The sequence below is a fragment of the Phocoena phocoena genome, chromosome 20 (genome assembly GCF_963924675.1).
Source record: "Phocoena phocoena chromosome 20, mPhoPho1.1, whole genome shotgun sequence".
Lineage (NCBI taxonomy): Eukaryota > Metazoa > Chordata > Mammalia > Artiodactyla > Phocoenidae > Phocoena > Phocoena phocoena.
In genome coordinates, this window is record NC_089238.1 from 45,612,601 (window position 1) to 45,636,072 (window position 23,472).

The 23,472-nt window shown below is 38.4% G+C and overlaps 1 protein-coding gene across 1 annotated transcript in view; it reads left to right on the forward strand.

The window, feature by feature from the left end:
- Positions 1 to 23,472, forward strand: part of HYDIN (HYDIN axonemal central pair apparatus protein) — a 153,736-nt gene that overhangs the window by 50,345 nt on the left and 79,919 nt on the right. Inside the window, exons 7-8 of the mRNA XM_065898432.1 lie at positions 5,856 to 6,057; positions 12,298 to 12,481. Coding sequence (XP_065754504.1) covers positions 5,856 to 6,057; positions 12,298 to 12,481 — 386 coding nt within the window. The remainder of the gene's footprint in view (positions 1 to 5,855; positions 6,058 to 12,297; positions 12,482 to 23,472) is intronic.

Sequence of the window (23,472 nt, forward strand, 5' to 3'; positions counted from 1 at the left end):
GACTTTTTCATTCAACATTATGTTTTAAGGATTTTAACACGTGGATATATAGCTGTGATTCATTTTAACTAATGTGACACGCTCCAGCATGTGAAAATACTGTAATTTATCTATTCTCCCATTAAATATTAGGATGTTCCTAGTTTTTTGCAATTACACCATGCTGCAGTGAGTGTCTTTGTGGATGTCCTGTGTAGCTGTGTGAGATTGTCCTTAGGGATAAATAGCTAGAAGTGAAATTGCTGAGTTATAAGGCAAATGTATCTTGAGCTTTACTGGATACTAAATTGATTGGTCAAGTGGTTGTACCAATCTGTATTTCCATCAGTAGTATATGAAAATTCTTGTTTTTCTATGTGCTTGCCAATATACTGCCAAAACAGCATTGTCAAACGCTTTGATATTGGTTAATCTGATGGTTATGAAATGGTATTTTATTCTATTTTTATTTATTTCATTTCTCTCATTACTAGTGCTATCTAGCACCTTTACATGTTTCCTGGATGCCCTATAGTCCTTTTAACATTAAAGTTTTGGATGAGTAGTGTAATCATATGGTCAAAAATTAAAGCAGTATTTTAAAGGTATATATTGAAAGGTGCTATTTCCATCCTCCCTCATTCACCTGACCCTTCTTTCATTTTATTGCTGTCTTGTATACTTTTCCAGTGCTTTTATACAAATAGATGCAAACGTGAATGTATATTCTTACTTTCCCACCTTACACAAAAATAAAATACTATGTAAATTGTTCTAAACCTTGCTTTTTACACTTAATCATATATATTGGGGATCTTTCCATATTACTGGGTACTTTTTTATACCTGCACAGAATTCTGCTTCTAGGTGTAGCACAGATTATGTAACCAGGCTTCTCTTGATGAGTGCTCTGGCCTTTTCCACTCTCTTGTTATTAAGAACAATGCTGTAATGAATACCCTTCATCTTGTTCTGACTTATCTATAGGATAAATTCCTAGAAGTGGGCCATAGGGTAGTTTTATAATTTTGATAGATATTTTGATCCGTGCCACCAAATTCACTCCATGGACTGGGGAAGAATAATACCATTTTGCATTCCCACAGGGTGTATAAGAATGCCTTCTCCCCACAGTCTTGACTATAAATTATGATCTAAAACGTTTGTTTTACAGTCTGATGGGGGGAAACGGTATGTAAATACATCTTTAGTTGTATTTCTTTTATTATGAGTTGATGCTCAAATTGAGCATCTTTTAGTACATATAGGGGGCCTTTATGTTTCTTTTTTTGCAACTCTATCCCATTCTTCTATTGGATTGTCTTACTGATTTCTAAGAGCTATTTATGTAATGGGTGATTTAGTCTCCATGTCTAAGATATGAATTAAGTATTTTACCTAGTTTTCTTTTGTTTTTGCTTATGACTTTTTGTGCCATGCAGAATTTCTTTTTTCATTTTTATGTAATCAAATTTCTTAATTTTGTAGGAGGGATCTGGATTTTGAGCCACAGTTAGAAAACTTTCCCCCTGAAAGCAATGAAGAAGTTTTTCTGTGTACCCTTCTACTCTTAAAGTTTCATATTGAACATTTAAATATTTTATTCACTTGGCTTTATCTGATGTTAAATGTGAGGTATGTTTTTCCGTATGGTTACCAAGTTGTTCCAATAGCACTTTTTTAAAAAACAAAGTTTGTCAATACACCAGTGATTCAAGATGCTGCCTTTATAATATAATGAATTCCAGTGTGTATTTGGGTCTTTTTTGACTTTTTATTCTATTCCATTGATCTGTCTCTTTATGCTGTCTTAATTACTTATACTATGTTTTAATTCTATCAGTTCCTATTTTATTGAGTTTTTAAATAAAAAAATGTATTTTGAATTTTGTCAAATTCCTTTTCATCAATGGAGAAGATCATATAATTTTTCTTCTTAGGTATATTCTATATCAGTAGGGTTTCTAATAGTGAGCCATCTTCACATTACTGAAATAATGTCCACTTGATTGTGAAGTCTTATTCTTTTAATGTGCTCATGAATTATGATTGCTAATTTTTTATTTAGGATTTTACATTAATATCTGTAAGTGTAATCGGCTTATATCTTGGCCTATTTATTTTATCTTTGTCAGGTTTTGATAACAATGTTATACTGAAAATACAATATTGGAAATTAAAGAATAATCATGTTAGTTTACCAGTAGAGTAGACAGAGCAGAAGACAGGATTAGTGAACCTGAAGACAGGTCAACAGGAAATACCCAAACTGAAGCACAGAGAAAAACAAAGAAGAATGGGGATGAGATGCGGTAGGGAGAAACAAAACAGAAAAGGCCATGTGGGTCACAGTCAAAAGGTCAGCATACATGTAATTTGAGTCTTAGAAATAGGGTAAAGAATGGGGTAAAAAGATATTTAAGAGATAATGGCTGAGAATTTTCCAAAAATGATGAATGACATTAATCCATGGTTTAATGGATTAACAAATCCATTAATTAACAAATCCATTTAATTAAACAAAGCTCAGCAAACCCTTAGTGATACAAATACTGCTGAAAACCAAAGCAAAGGGAGTATCATAAAAGTAGCTAGAGAAAGAAAAACACATTACCTTAAAAGGAACACTAATAATACTGATGGCAAACTTTTCAGCTGAAATTATGGAAGCCAGATGATAGTAAAATGGCATTATGCAAGTGCTGAAAAGAAAAAAGGCTAATTAAGAATCCTTTACCCATTGAAAATATCCTTTAAAAGTGAAGACAAAACAAAGACATTTGTAGACCAAAAAATGCTGAAAAACTATAGAATTCTTGGTTGGCATTGTTTTCCCCTTCATCATTTTGAAGAAGCCATCCTATTGTGTTTTTAGTTTCCATTATTTCAGTTGAAAAGTTAGCTGTAATCCTAACCATGGGTCCTCTGAAGATAATCTTTTTCCCTCTGGCTGCTTTTAGTATTTTCTCTTTGTCTTTGATTTTCTTTAGTTTCACTGCAATATATTTATGTATGAATTTCTTTTAATTTATCCCAGTTGATGTTCATTGCACTTTTTGAATTGTAAACTGATGTCGTTAATCAATCCTAGAAAACTCCTAACCATCATCTCTTGAAATACTGTCTTTGCCTCATTATCTCCTTCCTTTTCTTCTGAGCTTTCAGTTAAACACTTCTACACCTTCTCACTTAATCTGCCTCATCTTTTACCCATTCATTTTGCATTTCCATTTATTTTTAATTCTTCATATTGCCTTTTGTATTTTCTGAACCATGTCACTATTTTTTCAGAAAATTGATAACATTATCTTATTGAGTATATTCTTAGAGTTTTTAAAAATTTAAGTTGTTTTGTTTCTATTAGAGCCTAGAGTGTAGCTCTTTTTCAGATTTTCTAGATCTTTTTAAAATCTCCTATTCCTTGGATAGAGCTTCAAGTGCATCCTTTGTTTCTTTAAACTACTAAGCATAGTTGGTCCTAGTATCTGATTCTTTGTGGGTCTACTTCTATTTTTCTTGTATATGCAGGTTCTAGCATATGGAGTTTTGTTTCTTTGCATGCCTGGTTATGTTTGGCTTTTTAAAAAAAAAATGTTGAACAATTTGAAACTTTGGATGGAGGTACCTTACTCCAAAGAGAAGTGGGTTCCTTCTTCCAGGTTTCTGAAGGCAAAAGTAGTCCATGACCACCAAATTCAAGGCGCAAAGTTCTCTGAAAGACTTAGGTAATGCCAGCATAATATTTAACTCTGAACTAGGGCTAGTCTACTTCCCATTTACCCTCATTTTGAGGGCACAGTCCTTTGAGGATCAGCTTATTGTGGGGACATCCCTTTTTTTGCCTTAACCTCCCCCTTTGGTTGGTAGGCTTAGGGCTTTGATTTCTATCTCTCTTGACCCCACACGAATGATAGCTTCTTTGATGAATGATCAAAGAACGATATAACACACACTTGTGTGTGTGTGTATAAAATCAATTAATACATGAAAAAATGTTTAACATCATCTATAATTAAGAATATGCAAATTAAAGCAGCAAGTTTTCACTCATCAGACTGTTAAATTTAACTCATCAGAAAGCTTAAAAGTTGACAAGAGTGCATACCTTTATTTGAGAAGGAAGTACATGAAAATATTAACAATTCTTAACTCTAAAAAGCAGGCCTGGGATTGAGTGAAGGAGAGGAAGATGTTTTCTTTTCATGGTATATGCTCTTATAGTACTTAAAGTTTTTACTTCATGTACATATTTTTTAATAAAAATTTAAAATGCCTAGATACTTACTTTTTAAAAAAACATTTATTTATTTATTGGCTGCATTGGGTTTTCGTTGCTGGGCACGGGCTTTCTCTAGTTGCAGAAAGCAGGGGCTGTTCTTCATTGCTGTGCGCAGGCTTCTCATTGCGGTGGCTTCTCTTGTTGCGGAGCACAGGCTCTAGGCATGCGGGCTTCAGTAGTTGTGGCACGTGGGCTCAGTAGTTGTGGCTCGCAGGCTCTAGAGCGCAGGCTCAGTAGTTGTGGCGCACGGGCTTAGTTGCTCCATGGCATCAGGGATCTTCCCAGACCAGGGCTTGAACCCGTGTCCTCTGCATTGGCAGGTGGATTCTTAACCACTGCACCACCAGGAAGTCCCCTAGATACTTACTTTTTATTTAAATTTTGGGGAAGATGTTGCTGTGTTCAAAGTGATTGGGCCTAGAAAACATTTGTACTGTATAAAGGGTTATCAGCTTGCTAAGTGGTGCTCAGTTCATATAGTCATGAATATAGCAGAAATATTTGCTAAAAAATAAAGTCCAAGTGACTAGGCTTTCTGGTTCCGATTAAAATGGTAACAGCACAGATCAACAGAACATTGATGATATTTAAGTGTTTCCTTTTTCTACTTTGACGTCAGACTGAGGCACCTGCTCTGACATTGCAGAGATCAGATAGAATATAGTTTGTAGCTTTGTGTCTTCTTGGAAGTCCCAGGGGCCTCATTTATATACCTAGAATCAAGGCAATTGGAGCATCCTGAATGAAGTCAAGGCCTTAAATTACTATGCTGAACAAAGGTGTTCTTAACATTTAAAAATTTAAACATAACTTTTGTCTTTCTGTGTTTTTCTTTCTTTGTAACCACTATCCAGAGATAGTGTTGTTTTGTTTTAATTGCTGTTGTTTAGGAATGTGGTTCCCTTTTTTTTTCCTTTGAGTTTAAACTGTCGTTTATTATTATTATTTTTAACATCTTTTTTGGAGTATAATTGCTTTACAATGTTGTGTTAGTTTCTGCTGTATAACAAAGTGAATCAGCTATATCTATGCATATATCCCTATATCCCCTCCCTTTAGCATCTCCCATCCGCCCTCCCAAGGGATGTGGTTCATTTTAAATATTTGGTTTTCTATTAATGAAGTTATTAATGCTTCCTTCCTGATCCCCTTTGTTTGGACTTAGAGCCTCTCATACTGAGCAGCTCTTCCCAGATGTACTGGGTGCAGTTAATTTAAGAAATCCAGCTCATGCTTGCAATAAAGATGAGGCTAATGGTTATAATTCTACAACTCAGGTGCCCTCATGGTCAGGTTGTCGGATTTTAAGCTACTACAAAGAAGAAAAAGACTGGTAGCACTCACCACAACAATTCATATTTTATGTATTTTTTACAATAACCAAGCAAGATAGTTTTTCTCTATAACTGTACCAAACATAACATTTCAGGTTTCTGATCATGTCTGATCTCTGACTGATATGGGGGGCGGGGCGGGGGTAGTATGAAACGTCTCATGCTTGTGCTATATTCCCTAATGTCACCTTGGGGTAAAAATAGCCTAGTAGCATAGTTCTAGAATAAATCTCAGAGTGTATTTATACTTTGTTAATTTCTAGGTGAAAAAGTGTTTATATCTCTGTATGGAGCTGCTATAGACATGAACATAAGGCTGGACAAGAATTCCTTGATCCTTGAGAAAACTTACCTATCTCTGGCCAATCAGCGAACTCTAACTATTCACAACCACAGTAACATCATTGCCCATTTCCAGTGGAAGATATTTGCTACGCAGGAAGAGGAAGACCGAGAAAAGTATAGGTTTGTAAGAAAAATCACTGTCTATACGCTATCTATATAATTTGGGGGAACATGAAACTTAGTTATGAAAATTCTGTCACTTTTGTAGTAAGTTTCTAACTCACTCAGTGTCAGATTTATTATAACTTGGGTCCAGTGTACAATGCTCCCTTTTTCATTTAAAGAACTGGAGCTGAGCTATGTGGAACACAACATTGTCCATCCTCAGTTAATCTTATCCCAGTTTTAATTTATCAGTAGCTAAACTCCTGGATTTTAAAGACCAAATACATCATTCTTCACTTTTCTCTCAAAACTAATCTATATGTCTTTATTTCTTTTCATAACCCTAACTAGATCGATCAGTTTTCATAGGGATTCTAAAAATAATCTCTTTTGGATTGGGATCAATGTGGCCTTTTTATTTTTTTTCTTCAGTGAAAAGGTACTTTCAGAAAATATGAAGAATGGGGAAAAAGAGGGCTTAGATATAATGGCTTTTATATTTTCAGTTTTAGTAGCATTCTCAATTCCTGCTGACCGTATAATTTAATAGTGATTTCTTGTTGCTATCTTTAATCTACTGCTTTTTAAAATGATACTTCAGGCAGTGGAGAAAATTAATAAAATGGAAAACCAAACTGTTTTAATTAATCTCATCACTGTTAAATTTTGAATATTTCTTTTTACTGAATCTGTCCTTGATTACTGTAATTCCATTTGCAATTTTATCTTCTTCCATCCTCCCTGAATTAGTTCTTTTGCTGCTTTCATTGGAATTTATTTCAGCCTTTTTTATTTGCCTCTCCATTTTCATTAAAGATTAGCCCTGGGAAGCTTCAAAGCTTTGTTTAAAACCAAGTTAGTATGTGATAAAAATAAAAGTCTTAGGTCTAGGGAAACCAGGCAGAAATCCCCCAGTGTGCTGTCCGTAATTGAATCAGAAGGAGCTGTGACAGTGACAGGACACAGTGGACCAGAAGCTTTATCATTCAGACAATGAGCTTTAATCACCAGATTGCCCCTGTGCCATCTTTAAAAAGTGAGAAAAGAAAAGCCTTTCCTGCCTAAAAACTTCATTTTGCCTCATGGTATAGATACCAGTAGTTTAAAAAGGCAAGAGGAGACTACTCAGCCATGGTTTCATCTGTCCTGATTCTTCAGCTGACATGTATGTACCAACAATCAGAGTGGTCCAGGCATATTTAAAGATAAGATAGGAGAGCAGGTACAAATAAAGAAACAGCAATAAAAGTAGTGTTTCAATATCCTACTTGTGCTGTGGGCATAATCTTTTGGGGAGAATGAGTATATACTATCAGAGGGAAAGCCAGCTTTAATTTCAACTATGTCTTTGTGTTTGACCAAATGTATAGCATGTGATTGATGCCATGCCTATGTCCAAAAAATATTTACAGAAGTTAATTTCAACAGTGAAACTCAGGAAAAATTCAAACCAGTTGCTATCAGAAATGCTTAAGATATAGAGAATATAATTTCAAACACACGTGGATGGATTTCGCCCCCCCACCTTCACCTCCTCCAACACTCATGGCTCTATCTCTAATATTATCCTTGAGTCTTATTCTTCCTTTTCTCTTGCATTGTCTTTCTTTCACTGTCTCTCTTGCTCTTTCTATTAGTTCCCCTAGCAGTTTTTTTGTAGCAAGGGAACAATATTGAAGAGCACTTTCATAACCATAATTGGAAGCCCAGTTTTATCATCTTGGATCATGCCCCTCCCTTAAAAATGAAGTTGAAGAGTGACTTCAGATGGCCAAATAAGAATACCTTGCTGTGTGTGGGTGACACACGGCGACATAACTCATGTTCCTGCAAACTGGATTGGTTGATCTAAGTGAAGAGTCTATTGAATATTCTGTTCCATGCCCTCTCCCTACCCCTCTCTTAGGGCCAGATGCCTAATCTCTTATTTGACCAGGTGTGTCTTCTCTCCCATGCCTCTCTTGTTTCTTGATACGTTCCCAAGCATGCCACAAGTTTCATATTATTAGCCATGGATTCTTGTCTTGGATGCAACTAGCCATGAAACGCCCATCCTCTCAGAAAGCAAAGCAAAGAAAGAGGTTTGCTCTTTACTGAACATTTGGTTCCTGTCTTTGGATAGCTGCCCCTCTGGTGGGTGGCTGTGCTCTTACTGTGGGTGTAGGCCCTCTCCTCCTCCCTGTCACAAACCCTTAGGTTGTCTCTTAGGCTCACATCAGTGGCAGATAAAGCAGAATGTTCTTGGGTAGCTTTCTTGTGGGCAGAGGTTTGCTCATCCCTGGGAAGCAGCAGTGAGCTCTTTAGCTAATGGTATAAACTCTCTCTTGAGCTCCCCAGCAAGGCCAGTGCAGGAATCCCTGGAATAATCTTTTTAATGTTTGACTCTCCTGCTCCTAATGGTGAGCAACCTCTTCCTTTTCTCCTCTTCCCTCAGCAGCCTCTGTAGTTAACGTGCAGAGCGAAAGGTCCACATTTGTCCTGAACTTGGAACAGAGATGATCTAAATGGGCTCATGTATACTTTGAGAGATTAAAGTTTCCCTTTGCAGCACCCAAATGACCTAAGATTTTAAAACTTCAGTGTATATTTTTAAGTGAGACTCAAGAGCCTGCCCACTGCTTTCCAGTTATAACGTGGCTTAAAACTCATCCCAAGGCATTCAGCTACAGGGGCTGAAAGTTGCTCCATGGTGGTTTCAGGAATTCTAACTGCTTTAGTATTATGGATGTCCTTAAGACCCTATTCCAGCCATCATGGCTTCTTGTTCTCCAGCATCTTGTTGATGTTCCTGAGCAAAGACTTGGACGTCTCTTCTCCCAGTGGGGGAATTTCAGCCCTACTGAGCCCTATTCCTTTCTGGCAGTTTATAATTTCCATTCTAGGAAGGATGACTTCCTCTCTGCCTACCAAAACACGTTGGTACAAACTTTAGGACACATGTCCAGATTTGGGGGCCTCGGGCTAATCTCAGGCTCCAGACTCTGACAATGAAGATGTTATTTCCCCTAGGAAGAAGTTCTGGGCTTAAAATTTTTTTCCATTTTTTTTAAACCTTAGGAATCAGATATAAGAACCTTTAAAAATCATCTTTTAGGTCTCTCCTGATACTTTTCTGAGAGTTGCAGAAATTAATCTCTTCAAAAACTGGTGCTGAATTCTTTCCTCCTTACTTCTTCTGTCTTGGCCTCAGGGATTATAAAACATCCTACAGGATTCTTTCATCCTCATTTTCATCACAGTTTATTATATTCAGAGACTTGGCATGGGCGTTTGAGGATTTCTGCTCCCTATTTCTCCATCAAGGTCATGGCCATTGTCTCAATAGCAACTGCTCTAATTCTAGATCTGCTCTGTGGAAGAACTGTAGAATCCTCAGTGAAGCCCCCCCACAAAGTGATCAGCATAGATGTGTTCCAAAACATTCCAGTGTTGGAAATGGCACGTTTCTCTAAATAAATCAGTTTTATTTGAGCTTTGAGCCTGCCACCCAGGCTCCAACTTAATCTCAGTTGTGGTCGGGGAGCCCTTCCCTTTCCTAATCATAAAAGAATCTGCAGACTTGAGTGGTACCTGATAAACAGGAAGAGGACCTCTAGTCCTCATTTTATAACAGGCACCACAGAGTTGTTGTGTGTCCAGGGTCACACAGTCCATCCGAAGGTGGATGGCTCTATCCTTTCCTTGCCAGGTGTGGACATGGGAGTATTTCTGCCAACCATGATGGCCAAGGTTCTTAGTTTTTAATCTCCTCAGCATCCAGTTACCACCTCTTAGGGGTGTTGTAAAGGAGCAGGGTGCAGGTCTCTAGGAACTCAAGATAAGGGGCAATACTAGTTCAATGCTACTGTACTTGAGACACAAGGGTTCCCCATTGAGTATAGTCCATTAGCTGGACTGTAGTTGATGCCTGAAGGTGATGGGTATTCGGGCTAGCAGACCATTTGCAAAATGGGTTAAATCCGTGGTTTTACTGAAAGAGAAGGTTGGTGTGATATTACACTCTCTGATGAGAGGTCTCTTCGTCTGTAAAACAGAACCACCTCTGAATTCAAGAGACCGTGAGTATCAGCACAACAAGATGGCAAAACAATAGACTGAGGTATACAGAAGTCCTCGTTGGAGTCAGCCCAGCTTAAGGTGGTATTGCACGTTCCCTTCTTAGGCTCTCAGCCTTGGCTCTAATTCTGCATAGAGGGCAAAGAGGATGACATCTGGTGTCCACCCCCCCATGCATTATACAGCTGTCACTGATACAAGAGTCCCGACAGCGTGGGAGAAGAGCATCATTTGGGAATTTTTGTTTTGTCCTCTTTTGTTTTCTGGTGTAAGGGCTGAGTTAATCATACTCCTCAATTCATAGAGCATCATCACCCTTGGTCCACATAAAGCATTTTATCCCCACACCCCATTTCCATTAACCCCCCTAAGTAAATGTAATGTATATGACTCCCATTATTTATTTAACCAATACTTCAATCCGTTACATCGAATTTACCCACTTTTTTTAGTATTATTGCTAGAACTTTGATGAACCTCTTTGTTGCTCTTTAATTACCACCGTGATTGTTTTTTTTTTTTGAGAACTTATTCCTAAGGAATAGATATCAATAAATTCCACTTGCAGGAATACATGGTTTCCTTTCTTTCTGTGGACTGAGCTGTCTTTAATTTGCCCTGCCCTGCCCAGCAATATAAAAGGACAGCTGCTCTGGCTACCTTGTACGCTGCTTCCCATCTAGCAATAAAAAGGGAGCACAGAATGCTTTCTTCCTTGGGACCAGAACATACTGAACCTATTTCTTTGACTTCTTTATGCTATGTGACCAAAGGATCCTGAACACAGAAGTTATTTAAAAAGAGTTATTTGACATTGCTGAGCATGTGGTGTGTGAAGTCATTTAGAAAATAGGGCTGGGACTGGAATTCAGTGACCCTAGCCTCTCAGTCAGTACTCACATTACTAAATAATTTATCTCTCACCACTGGTAATACCAGTAAAATGCTGGGAAAATAGTCATGTATACTGGGAGGAGATGAAATTCAGTCTTCAAAGTTCAGGTGAAGTAACAGACACCAGGAGTAATGTGAGCATAGCCTGAGTAATGAGTAGAATGTCGGGAAGGCTGCTTTTCTGACTTACCACAAGGGATATGAAGATCTAGAAAGAGGGAGAAAAATAGGACGTGTCTCCAGGTGTAGTCTGAGCATTTTATAAGCTTGACAGCTTGGTAATTGCCTGCGGTTGATACAAGGAGAAAACTGGCATTTATTGAGCAACTGTTTTGTCCCAGGAACTATACCAGGTCCTTGATCACATTTAATTCTCAACATATCTTTATGATGGAGGAGCTCCTGTTCTTTCCATTTTATTGATGAAGGCACTGAGGCTTAGAGGATTTAAGTAACTCCTGAAGTCACAGAGTGAGTAAATAGATAGTAGAGTCAGTACCAAAACCTAGGCGTTGGGACTTCCCTGGTGGCGCAGTGGTTGAGAATCCACCTGCCGATGCAGCCCTGGTCCAGGAAGATCCCACATGCCGCGGAGCAGCTACGCCCGTGTGCCACAACTACTGAGCCTGCGCTCTAGAGCCCACGAGCCACAACTCCTGAGCCCGCATGCCACAACTACTGAAGCCCGTGCACCTAGAACCCGTGCTCCAGAACAAGAGATGCCACCACAATGAGAAGCCCATGCACTGCGACAAAGAGTAGCCCCCGCTCGCTGCAACTAGAGAAAGCCCTGCGCCCAGCAACGAAGACCCAATACAGCCAAAAATAAATAAATTAATTAAAAAACCAAAAACAAAAAAAGCTCTAGGCCTTGCTGGCTCCAGCTTCTGTTCTCTAGGTAATAACAGCTAGGAAGGAATTCAAGCTAAGCAAGTGTAGCAGAAATGAAATTGCACTTAAAGTGTGGGAGGCAGGGTATATGTTAAATATTGAAAAAGCAGCCTGGAAAACACAATTACCTAAAAGAAAATATTTGTACAAATATACTAAGGGCTCAGGAGTAAGCAAATGGGCATTGAGTAGGACAGGAAGCCTGGGAGCACTTCTTGAAGGAAGCAAGCTGAGGTTCTTGAGAGGTTAAAGTACAAGGTCACTCAGCTGGTATATTATAGATTCAGGGCAAGGAAGGACCACCCCAAGGTCATGGGTGAGACTATTCCCAAGAGGATGGGCTGGCGGGGAGCCCTTTACAATGTTCTTCATGGGAGTATCAAAATGAATCTCATGTTTCTTGCTTTTTTTTAGGGTCTGTGATGATCTTACCAAAGAGGAAAAGAATGAGATCGATGGGTTTCTTGAGGAGTGCATTACTGATCCTTCACTACAACAGTGTCTTTCCTTTCTGTCCCGCACCTTTGAGAATCAGAGAAAGCTGGTTCAGGCAGATAGCATGCTCTTCTTGAATAACATTTTCAGTGTTGAGCCTCTGGTAAGCACATAAATACAGTCTGACCTTACAGTAAATGTAGTAGGGATGCAGGGCTTAATTTGATGGGATTACTCTCTCTGAGATTGATATGGTGAGTTCCAAGAGCATAAAGATTCCATCTGAGGAGCCTCATTGTCGTTATGAGACAGTGAATGAAGATTAATAGTAAGAACACTCAGAGGTTACATTTATAGGTCACACTTTATATGCACCAGTCACTATTAAACACTTCATATGTATTACATACTTTATCTTGTTTGTATATATATTATCAGTTTTAATCAGTCCCCCATTCTACAGATGAGGAAATTAAGACTTAGAGAAATTTGATAACTTACTCGAGCCCAAACGATTAGTGTCAGTAGTTAGAAATTTATCCCTCATTAGCCTCACTGTAGAGCAGGGTTTCTCAACCTCTGCGCTATTGACATTTGGGGCTGGATAATTCTTTGTCCTGTACATTGTAGCATATTTAATAGCAGCCCTGACTTTTACCCATCAGATGCTAGTTGTGACAACCCAAACTCTGTCCAGATGTCAGATGTCCTCTGGTGGGCAAAATCACTCGGGTTGAAAACTGCTTTGTCCTTAATTCACTCAATAAATAGTTACTGAGTGCATGTTCTGTACCAGGCACTGCGTATGTACCAGGCATCGATGAACAAAACAGACATAGTCCTTGACCTCAATGTCTGTCTAGTGAGACCTGAGCCAGAGTTAGAACAGGATCTGTCTGATTCCACAGATGAAACTTTTTTTTGTAGGTGTACAACATAGTGATTTGATATTTTTATAGATTATACTCCATTTAAAGTTATTACAAAATAATGACTATTATCCCCTGTGCTATACAATATATCCTTGTTGCTTATCTTTTTTATACATAGTAGTTTGTATCTCTTAATTTCATAACTCTATCTTGCCCCTCCCCCTTCTCTCTTCCCATTGGTATACACTAGTTTGTTTTCTATATCTGTGAGTCTGTTTCTGTTTGCTGTATACATTTGTTTGTTTTGTCTTTTAGATAATAACATATAGTATTTGTCTTTCTCCATCTGACCTATTTCACTAAGCATAATGCTCTCTAGGTCCATACACTTGTTGCGCATGGCAGAATTTCATTCTTTTTTATGGCAAAGTAATAGTGTGTGTGTGTGTGTGTGTGTGTGTGTGTGTGTGTGTGTGTGTGTATCACATCTTCTTTATCTGTTCATCTATTCATGGACATTTGGGTTGCTTCCATATCTTGGCTATTGTAAATAATGCTGCTATGAACATTGAGGTGCAAGTATCTTTTCGAATTAGTGTTTTCCTTTTTTTCGGATTATGTACCCAGGAGTGGAATTGCTGGATCATACAGTAGTTCTATTTTTAGGGTTCTGAGGAACCTCCATACTGTTATCCATAGTGGCAGCTTCAATTTATATTTCCACTAACAATGTACAAGGGTTTCCTTTTCTCCACATCCTCTCTAACATTTGTAATATGTAGGCTTTGTGATGATAGCCATTCTGACAGGTGTGAGGTGATATCTCATTGTTTTTTTATTTTTTGCTTTGCATTTCTCTAATAATTAGTGATGATGAGCATCTTTTCATGTGCCTGTTAGCCATCTGTATGTGTCCTTTGGAAAAATGTCTGTTCAGATCTTCTGCCCATTTTTTTTTTTTTTTTTTTTGCAATACGCGGGCCTCTCACTGTTGTGGCCTCTCCCATTGTGGAGCACAGTCTCTGGGCACGCAGACCCAGCCGCCACGGCTCACGGGCCTAGCCACTCCACGGCATGCGGGATCTTCCCGGACCCAGGCACAAACCCGTGTCCGCTGCATCAGCAGGCGGACTCTCAACCACTGCACCACCAGGGAAGCCCCTTCTGCCCATTTTTAATCAGATTGTTTGTTTTTTTTTTTATATTGAGTTCTATGAGTTGTTTTTATATTTTGGATATTAACTCCTTATCTGTCATGCCATTTGCAAATGTTTTCTTCATTCAGTAGGTTGTCTTTTCATTTTGTTAATGGTTTCCTTTGCTATGCAAAAGCTTTTAAGTTTCATTAGGTCCCATTTGTTTATTTTTTGCTTTTATTTCTTTTGCCTTAGGAGACAGATTAAAAAGAATATTGCTATGATTTATGTCAAAGAGTGTTCTCCCTATGTTCTCTTCTAGGAGTTTTATGGTTTCAGGTCTTACCTTTAGGTCTCTAATTCATTTTGAGTTTACATGGTGTAAGGAAGTCTTTTAGTTTCACTCTTTTACGTGTAGCTGTCCAGTTTGCCCAGCACCACTTATTGAAGAGACTGTCTTTCCCCCATTGTATATTTTTGCCTCCTTTGTCATAGATTAATAGACCGTATGTGTGTGGGTTTATTTCTGGGCTGTGTATTCTGTTCAATTGATCTATGTGTCTGCTTTTGTACCAGTACCACACTCTTTTGATTACTGTAGCTTTGTAGTATAGTCTGAGGTCAGGGAGCCTGATACCTCCAGCTTTGTTCTTTTTTCTCAAGATTGCTTTGGCTATTAGGGGGTCTTTTGTGGTCCCATACAAATTTTAGGTTTAGTCGTTCTAGTTCTTTGAAAAATGTCATGGGTATTTCGATAGGGATTATATTAAATCTGTAGATTGTTTTGGGTAGTATGGACATTTTAACAGTATTAATTCTTCCAATCCATGAATGTGGGATATCTTTCCAGTTATTTGTTTCATCTTCTATTTCATTCATCAGTGTCTTATAGTTTTCAGAGTACAGGTCTTTCAACTCCTTGGTTAAGTTTATTCCTAGGTATTTTATTCTTTTTAATGCAATTGTAAATGGGATTGTTTTCTTGCTTTCTCTTTCTAATAGTTCATTATTAGTGTATAGAAAATCTACAGGTTTCTGCATATTAGTCTTATATTCTGCAACATTACTGAGTTCGTTTATTAGCTCTAGTAGTTTTTTGTTGGAGACTTTATGGTTCTCTCTATATAGTATCATGTCATCTGCAAATACTGACAGTTTCAATTTTCCCTTCCAATTTAGATGCTTTTGTTTCCTCTTCTTGTATGATTGCTGTGGCTAGGACTTCCAATACTATGTCAAATAGAATTTTCAAGAGTGGGCATCCTTGTCTTGTTCCTGATTTTAGAGAAATAGCTTTTAGCTTTTCACCATTGAGTATTATATTAGCTATATATTTATTGTAAATGGCCTTTATTATGTTGGCGTATGTTCCCTTTATACCAACTTGGTTGAGAGTTTTATCATGAATGGGTATTGAATTTTGTTGAATGCTTTTTCTGCATCTATTGAGAGATGATCATATGATTTTTACCATTTGTTTTGTTAATGTGGCATATCACAGCAATTGATTTGTGTATATTGAACCATCCCTGCATCCCTGGAATAAATCCCACTTGATCATGATGTATGATCCTTTTTACATATTGTTGAATTTGGCTTGCTAATATTTTGTTGAGGATTTTTGCATCTGTATCCATCAGAGATATTGGCCTGTAATATTCTCTTTTTTTGGTAGTATCTTTGTTTGGTTTTGGTATCAGGGAAATGGACTCATAGAATGAGTTTGAGAGTGTTCCCTCCTGTTCAATTTTTTGCAATAGTTTGAGAAGGGTAAGTATTAACTCTTCTTTATATGTTTGGTAGAATTCCCCTGTGAAGCTGGGCAGTCCGGGACTTTTTTCTCTTAGACGTTTTTTGATTACTGATTCAATTTCAATAATAGTAATTGGTACATTCAGATTATCTGTTTTTTCCTGATTCAGTCTTGGAAGATTGTGTGTTTCTGGGAACTTATCCGTTTCTTCTAGGTTGTCCAATTTGTTGGCATATGACCATTCATAATATTCTCTTATGATTGTTTGTATTTCTGTGATATCAGTTGTAATTTCTCCTCTTTCATTTCTTATTTTATTTATTTGGGTTCTGTCTCTTTTTCTCTTAGTGAGCCTGGCTAAAGGCTTATCAGTTTTATTTATCTTGGTTTCACTGATCTTTTCTATTGGGTTTTTTTCTTTTTTTGGTCTCTATTTTATTTACTTCCTCTCTTATATTTATTATTTCCTTCCTTCTGCTGATTTTGGGCTTCGTTGTTTTTCTAATTCCTTTAGATAGCAGGTTATGTTGTCTACTTGAAATTTTTCTTGTTTCTTGAGGTAGGACTATATCGCTGTAAATGTCCCTTTTAGAACTGCTTTTGCTGTGTCCCATAGATTTTGGAAAGTTGTGCTTTTATTGTGATTCATTTTGGTGTATTTTTGCTTTCCTTTTTGATTTCTTCATTGATCCATTGATTTTTAGTAGCATTTTGTTTAGTCTCCATGTGTTTGTGTTTTACCCGTTTTTCTTCCTGTGATTGATTTCTAATTTCATACTGTTGCAGTTGGACGAGATGCTTGATATAACTTCTATCTCTTAAATTTGTTGAGACTTGTTTTGTGGCCTAGCATGTGATTTATTCTGGACAATGTTCCATGTGCACTTGAAAAGAATGTGTATTCTGCTGTTTTTGAGTGGAATGTCCTGTAGGTATCTATTAAGTCCAGCTGGTCTGATGTGTCAGTTAAGGTCACAGTTTCTTTATTGATTTTCTGTCTGGATGATTTGTTCATTGATATAAGTGAGGTGTTAAAGTCCCCTACTATTATCATATTATTGTAAATTCTTCCCTTTATGTCTGTTAATATTTGCTTTATATATTTATGTGCTTCTTTCACAGACCAAACTTCTGACCACTCTGCCCCACTGCCTCAAAATGAAAGTAACCAGCATCTTCTGTGTTTACTATCTGCTAGGCACTGTACATTACCTTAAACTTAGCAAGCATAGAGTGCTGTGAGGGTAAAGACAGCAATAGGAGTTGAGAAGACCCACAGCTAGTTAGAGCTGCCATTCAAACCTGTTGGAGAGAAGACATGGGCACAGGGACACATTAGAATAAAAAGTCACTTGTGAGAAGTGCCATTGACCTGTACGTACCAGTTTTCCTTATGTCTGTACTTCCAAATTATTACAGTATATAACATAGAAAAGGGAGTCCATGGCTAAATAAGTATGAGAAACACTGGGTTCAATATTGCTTGAAAGGTTTATTTGCTGTTAGACTTAAAAAAGTCTTTCATATGATAATGAGCATTATAAATCCCTTAAGAGGGAGCCTTCCCCTTGGAGATATCCTTTGGAACTAATATTTAGTGGGACTTGCTGTGTGAATCACAGGTAAAGACAGACAATCAGGACACTAGTTCAGAGGCTGAGGTGATTATCATAGGCTAAGAAGTTAGAGTAGGCTTTTTGAGAGCAGAGCCTTGAACTGGGTCTTGCAGGATGGAACTTTTGGAAAACAAAATTGGGGGTGTGCATGGCATGGTTCATTCAAGGTTCCATTAGTGGATCAGTTTGCTTGAAGTAAAGGGTTCATGTAGGGAAACAAGGTTGGAGATGTGGGTTGAGGCTGAATCTTCTCTCCTGTCAGAAGACTATCCAGGGCTCAATTCAGCAAAGGGATCTTCAGATATAATGAGTTAGCCCAGAAAGAGGTTAAATCAAGGTGAGCATACAGTCTTGGAAGGACAGGACATGCACCTATAAAAGTAGGTCATGCCCAAAGGTGCTGAAAAGATCAGGAAGGCATGACAAGTCCAAGCAAGTAAGTTGCTGAGTGAGGCAGAGGCAGGGAGGAGCAATCAATCATGGCAATCTTAGACGTGGCTGGTAAGGTCCAGAGTGTAGGCAGTCCAAGATTCTTCCTAGCCGGTACGGAGAATCCAGACTGATGACTGCTGTCCTTTTCTCATAGCCTTCTGGGAGTGGGTGACTCTGGGGTGGCAAACATTGGTGGTGAGAAGGAGGTGGGAGGCCTGCAGGTAAGGCTTGTATATTTCAAATTCAGAAGTAGGAAGACTGGGAATACCTCAGATTTTCTTCTCCTCATGCACGAAACCCAAAGCTGCTTGCTGCAGATATATGTGTTAAAATGTGGCACTTAATATGATTCCTTTCAAATTCTAGATAGGAACTGAATTGGGCATTCTTATCACAAGGCATTTTTTCACTATTAGGAAGAAAAACATTTTGTAGAATAATGATACACAGAAATGATACCTTTTAAAATAAATGAGACTAATTTCATTTATATTATGTGAAAAAAATACCCAGGAAGGGGATAGATAATATTTGCTTAGTACCTAAGTGATGGTTATGGCATCTGTAATAATTTTGTCTTTTCTGTACAGTATTCAGGTTTTCTTCTCATGATAGTATTCATTAGCTGATTCTTGATCATTTTTGCAAAGTGAAAAATGAAGGCATGAATTTTTCCTAGTGTTATCCGTAGTGTTTTTCTGGCCAGAATAACAGAACTCATTGTCAGTTATACTGGTATATTTATTGATCTTAAATTTCCTTTTTTCCTACTTAGAGATCCTGATAGTTTTATAGAAATACAGTTCTTGTGAGTGTAATATAATCTTACCTTGTAAATTAGTTTTGAAGGTATTTGATGGGAAAATTCTGTAATTTCATTAGCTTCTTGACTCTAATGTGAACTATGGGTATTTTCCACTATTGAGATTTTGGTTTTATGATACAGGTAAATAAATTCTGTAGTATTTTTGGATGATAGAGTTGGGAAAGGGTTTATAGAAGAGATGAAATCTGAACTGAATGTTGGAGGAAGGGTAAGATTTAATTAAATAGAAAAGAAGAAGAAGGATGTTTCCAATTGGAGAAATTTTGAAAACAAAGAAAAGGGAAACTTGTAATAATAGGTTCATAGCATATTAAACAACAATGAAATGATGGATTTTTCTGGAGCAGGTGGTCATGGAGAATATAAGAAATGAGACTGAGAAGGAGAGTTGGCATATCTGGGCTGCCCTGGCAACCCGTTACACTATAGCCAACTGTCTCCCACATTATGTGTTCTGTAAATATTGGATCTGAGGGGTGGTAGTGTGTGTTCCTTGCCAAGGGGAATTTTGTGCTCAAATAAGTTTGGGAAATACTGGTTCAAGAGAAGGTGACTCTCAAAGGGAAAAGTGCAAACAGTATTTCCCCAGGACGAGAGACCCCTTTTCCCACACAGTATCCACCGGAGTCAGTGTTGTGTGGATCCTAGTTTGGTAACTGGTGCTGAGGGTATCTGAGACTCACTGTAAGGTTTGGATCAGGAACAGGATGTGTTCGGGGTGTTTTAGAAAGATTATCATAGCATCAGCTTGTGGATCAAATTGGAAGAGGATGGTTAGAGGGTGGGATGGATAGTGCAGGTCAGGCAGGGGAAATTCACTAGTGCAGGGAGGGTCAGGGAAACTGAACATCTCTGCAGGCAAGTGGAGGGTAACGTGTGAGGGTGACACTGACCTGGAACAGCCTGGTGATGGTCAGAAAGCAAAGGAAATGGCAGATGTGAGAGATGCTCAAAGGAAAGACACTAGAGTGCTCTTTGACTGACTGGCCGTTGATGGTGAGACATGGTGAGGAATCATATGTCTTCTCAGATCTGAACTAGAGTGACTGGGAGAATTATGATGTCTTTGATAGGAATTAGCAAGTCAGGAGTCCTGGGTTTAACTCCTAGCTTTGACAATGGCGAATGTGACCTTAAACAAGCAGTTTGGTCTCCTTTGGCATCAGTTGCCTTTTACACAAAATAAGGATATTTGGGCATGTTGATCCTTTTTAGCTAGTAGGTTATGATTCTCCAGTTTGAGAACAGACTCCGAGATTGTCAACATCAAGGAGTGCCTTATCTTTATCTGTATCCCAGGCCTAGCACAGTACCAATTAATGGGTGGCTGAAGGAAGGAAGGAAGGAACGAACAAATGGAAATCAATTAATGATGATGATTTTGTTTCTGAACATGTTGAATTTGAGACGACACTAGATGTCCACATAATTTTGGGATTGCAGTACTTGTGGGATGGGAATCAGGACTGGAGGTGAGTATCCTTTAGAGGTCTTCATGGAAGGCGTGAAAAGCGGATGGAAATTTTAAGAGCAGAGCAAAGAAGGAAACTTGCAGTGGGCCCAGGACAGCCCCCAGGTGCTCATTTTTAGAGGCCCTGCAAAGAGAGGAGAGGCTGTGAATTCACAGAGAAGGATGGCCAAGAGGAGAACCAGACAGCTGAGAACTCGCCAGCCTATCCTACATGTCTTTCTACCCTATTATACCTTGTTCATCACCATTTTCTACTGAAGGACCTTCTGAATCTTGCTCACATAGAAGATCAGTTACACCAAATAGCCACTATTTAATTTCTGACACTTGAGCTATGCATCATCGATTAGTTTTTTTTATCAGGATGTGATTCCTTTTGATTAGCTTCTTGATATGAGCTGAGTTCATAGTAGAAGCAGAGATGATTAAAACCAAGCAGTGCCACCTACTGATCTAACAGTCAATCTCTAATTGACGTCCTGTTCAAAAAATAAAAATAAAATTGAAGGTTGATGCAGGGGTTTAGAGACTACCTTGCTTTCTGATGGGCCCTTCAGCCTCTGTGTCCACCAGGTAGGATATTGTCTTCAACTGAGGTAAACTTAAAAAGTAAACAAAACCCAAAAAAACCCATGTTACCTTAGGGTCTGAAAGGAAGTAAGAAATGCTATGCTTATATTCTCAGACCTATGTCTATATATGTGGTTCTTTAAATGCGTCAGCCAAAACAAAGTTTAGTTTAGCCCTTATTGTGTTCTCTGTGTATTGAGTGTTTTATGGGAACACTGTTCCTATTTTAGAGGCTCTTTCAATTTAAAGCAAGTAGATTCAAGATTAAGAGATCACTGTCCTTAAGTTGTCAAAAAGTGGTGATGGGTTTGAATTTAAATCACATTTTATTTATGTGATCATGTGAGAAGTAGTTTGACTCAATGCTGTAAGAATGTCTGATCCAAAACTCTAGAACTTCAAGTTCTTACTCTGTTCTACCACCACCTGGCCACTGGCTAATTCCACTGTCTTCTCATCATGCTCATTGCCTACCATTGCCATGGGGTCTGTTGGAAGAACCTTGAGGAGTTATGCTGGGGCATCTTTGGTACTGATGTGGTCACAGAGTGCAGAAGTGGGAGTTTGTCTTTTGAGAGACCCCAGACATGTTCATTGAAGATGAAGTGGGTGGGCAAAGACCCAGGGAGAAGGCATTCCTGGGCAGATACAAGAAAATGGGCTGGAAGGAGTTTTTTTTACTTGGTAGTTTATTGATAGTCTAATAGTAACCATAATTGTTGTTCTAGTCATTAAAGCATGTGCTGTATTACTACCATTTTTATCAAATTCCTCATGTCCATTCTTTTGATAATGTCTTGAAATATTAATGCAATTAACCTAAAATTTCCCATTTATTCCTGACCTAGGGAAGGTAGTACGTTCTACAGAATACTGATCATTTCTCAAGCCACTTGCATCCATATAGTTTTCTTCCCCCTTTGGAAAAGAATTGTGAAATTTAGTCTATTAGGCATGTTTTGTGCCTTCCAGAAAAACAAGTGGAATTGACTACCTTCAGAAATACAATATTCTATTTTACTAGATGGACTTTGGCTGTACAGAATTTTGACAGTCTCATTCTGTTATTTCCTCTGCTTAGGTCTCTTGGGTACCCTGAGTGAGAGAGAGTCAGAGATAAAAAACACAATTGCGAGAATTGAGAGGCAGAAGAATATTACAGGGCAAAAAGAGAGAATTAAGCTTTCGGTTTCCATGGGCATCTAGGAGTCCTCTGAGAAATCACAGCACAGTTGTGCTAGCCTTGTTTCTGAACTCTGGTACTGCTGGCTCAGGTCACACTTTTAAGATGCAGCAATTTTCTGAATGTTGAACACTTGATATTTTCTCAGAAATAAGGGTCTGAGAATTTAAAGACCTTTGGCTAAACTGGCCCTAAATGATTGGCTGACTGACATCAGTGAGCAGGGAAGACATTTCTGCTCCTTCATCCAGAATCCCTGGGGAAGCTTCAGCTTAATGTAACTAAGCCTTAAAAAGGGCGAGAAACTTGATAATTTCTTTATTACCATGTAAGTAACAGTAAACTATGCTTTGTCATCACCTAAGCCTGCGGAAAACATGTGGTTCAGCAATTCAGATTTGAAAGCACAGCTCACGTTAATTTATTTTTCCCAAATCGGCATCGCGTGTGAGCTCAGCAGAACCAGGTTGGGTGGGAGCCCAGATGGCTACCAAAGAGGAAAGATCTAGCTTTTTACTACAACCCCCTTCCACTTCTTGTACCATTAGTCGTGAGTCACATTGCAAACATGTGGGCGCTGACTCCTTGGAAAAGGACACTGGAAAGGAGAAAGGAGGACAGGGATCTGCTGAGAGCACACTGTCCTTGACAAGTCACGGCTCTTCTGTCGGTGTGGTTTTCCCATTCTTCACCCTCCCTTTATTATTGTTCGTCCTCTCAGATCTTTGTGCTCAGATTAGAGAACCATTGGAGGTAGAGGGAGGCCTAGGGAAGTCTTAGAAACAGCAAGGTTCCTCATGGCTTATGAAATAAATTAAGACCCTTCGTTGTTGGAAGAGACGTATGTCTGCTGTCTCCAGAGAGAGGCATGAGCATCATGCACAACTACCTCAGCCCTGCAAAACCCCACTGGAATTTTCACCGTACATGGGTTGGAGTATCTCACCCAAGATAGAACACACCTTTTGTGAAACTTTCTCTGACAGATGGCCAAATCTTAAACCCCTCTCTTAGAAACTTTTCTGGTCATTATTTTAAGAATCAAAACTTTACTAAATTCACAGTTTCTAGTCCTAGGAGATACACTGGACGAGAAAAATCTCCTTGCGTGTCATGTGCCAATTCAATCTTTTCTCTCCATGATAATTAGGATAGTTTACCTTCAGTTTTTTAGCTTCTGTTTTTTCCCTGTATCTCTGAGACACTTCTCTTTGCCCCAAGTGACAATAGAGAGCCTCCCATTGATCTGAAAGGTGCTACAAGAGCAATTGTGGGTAGTGACACAGATTATAGCT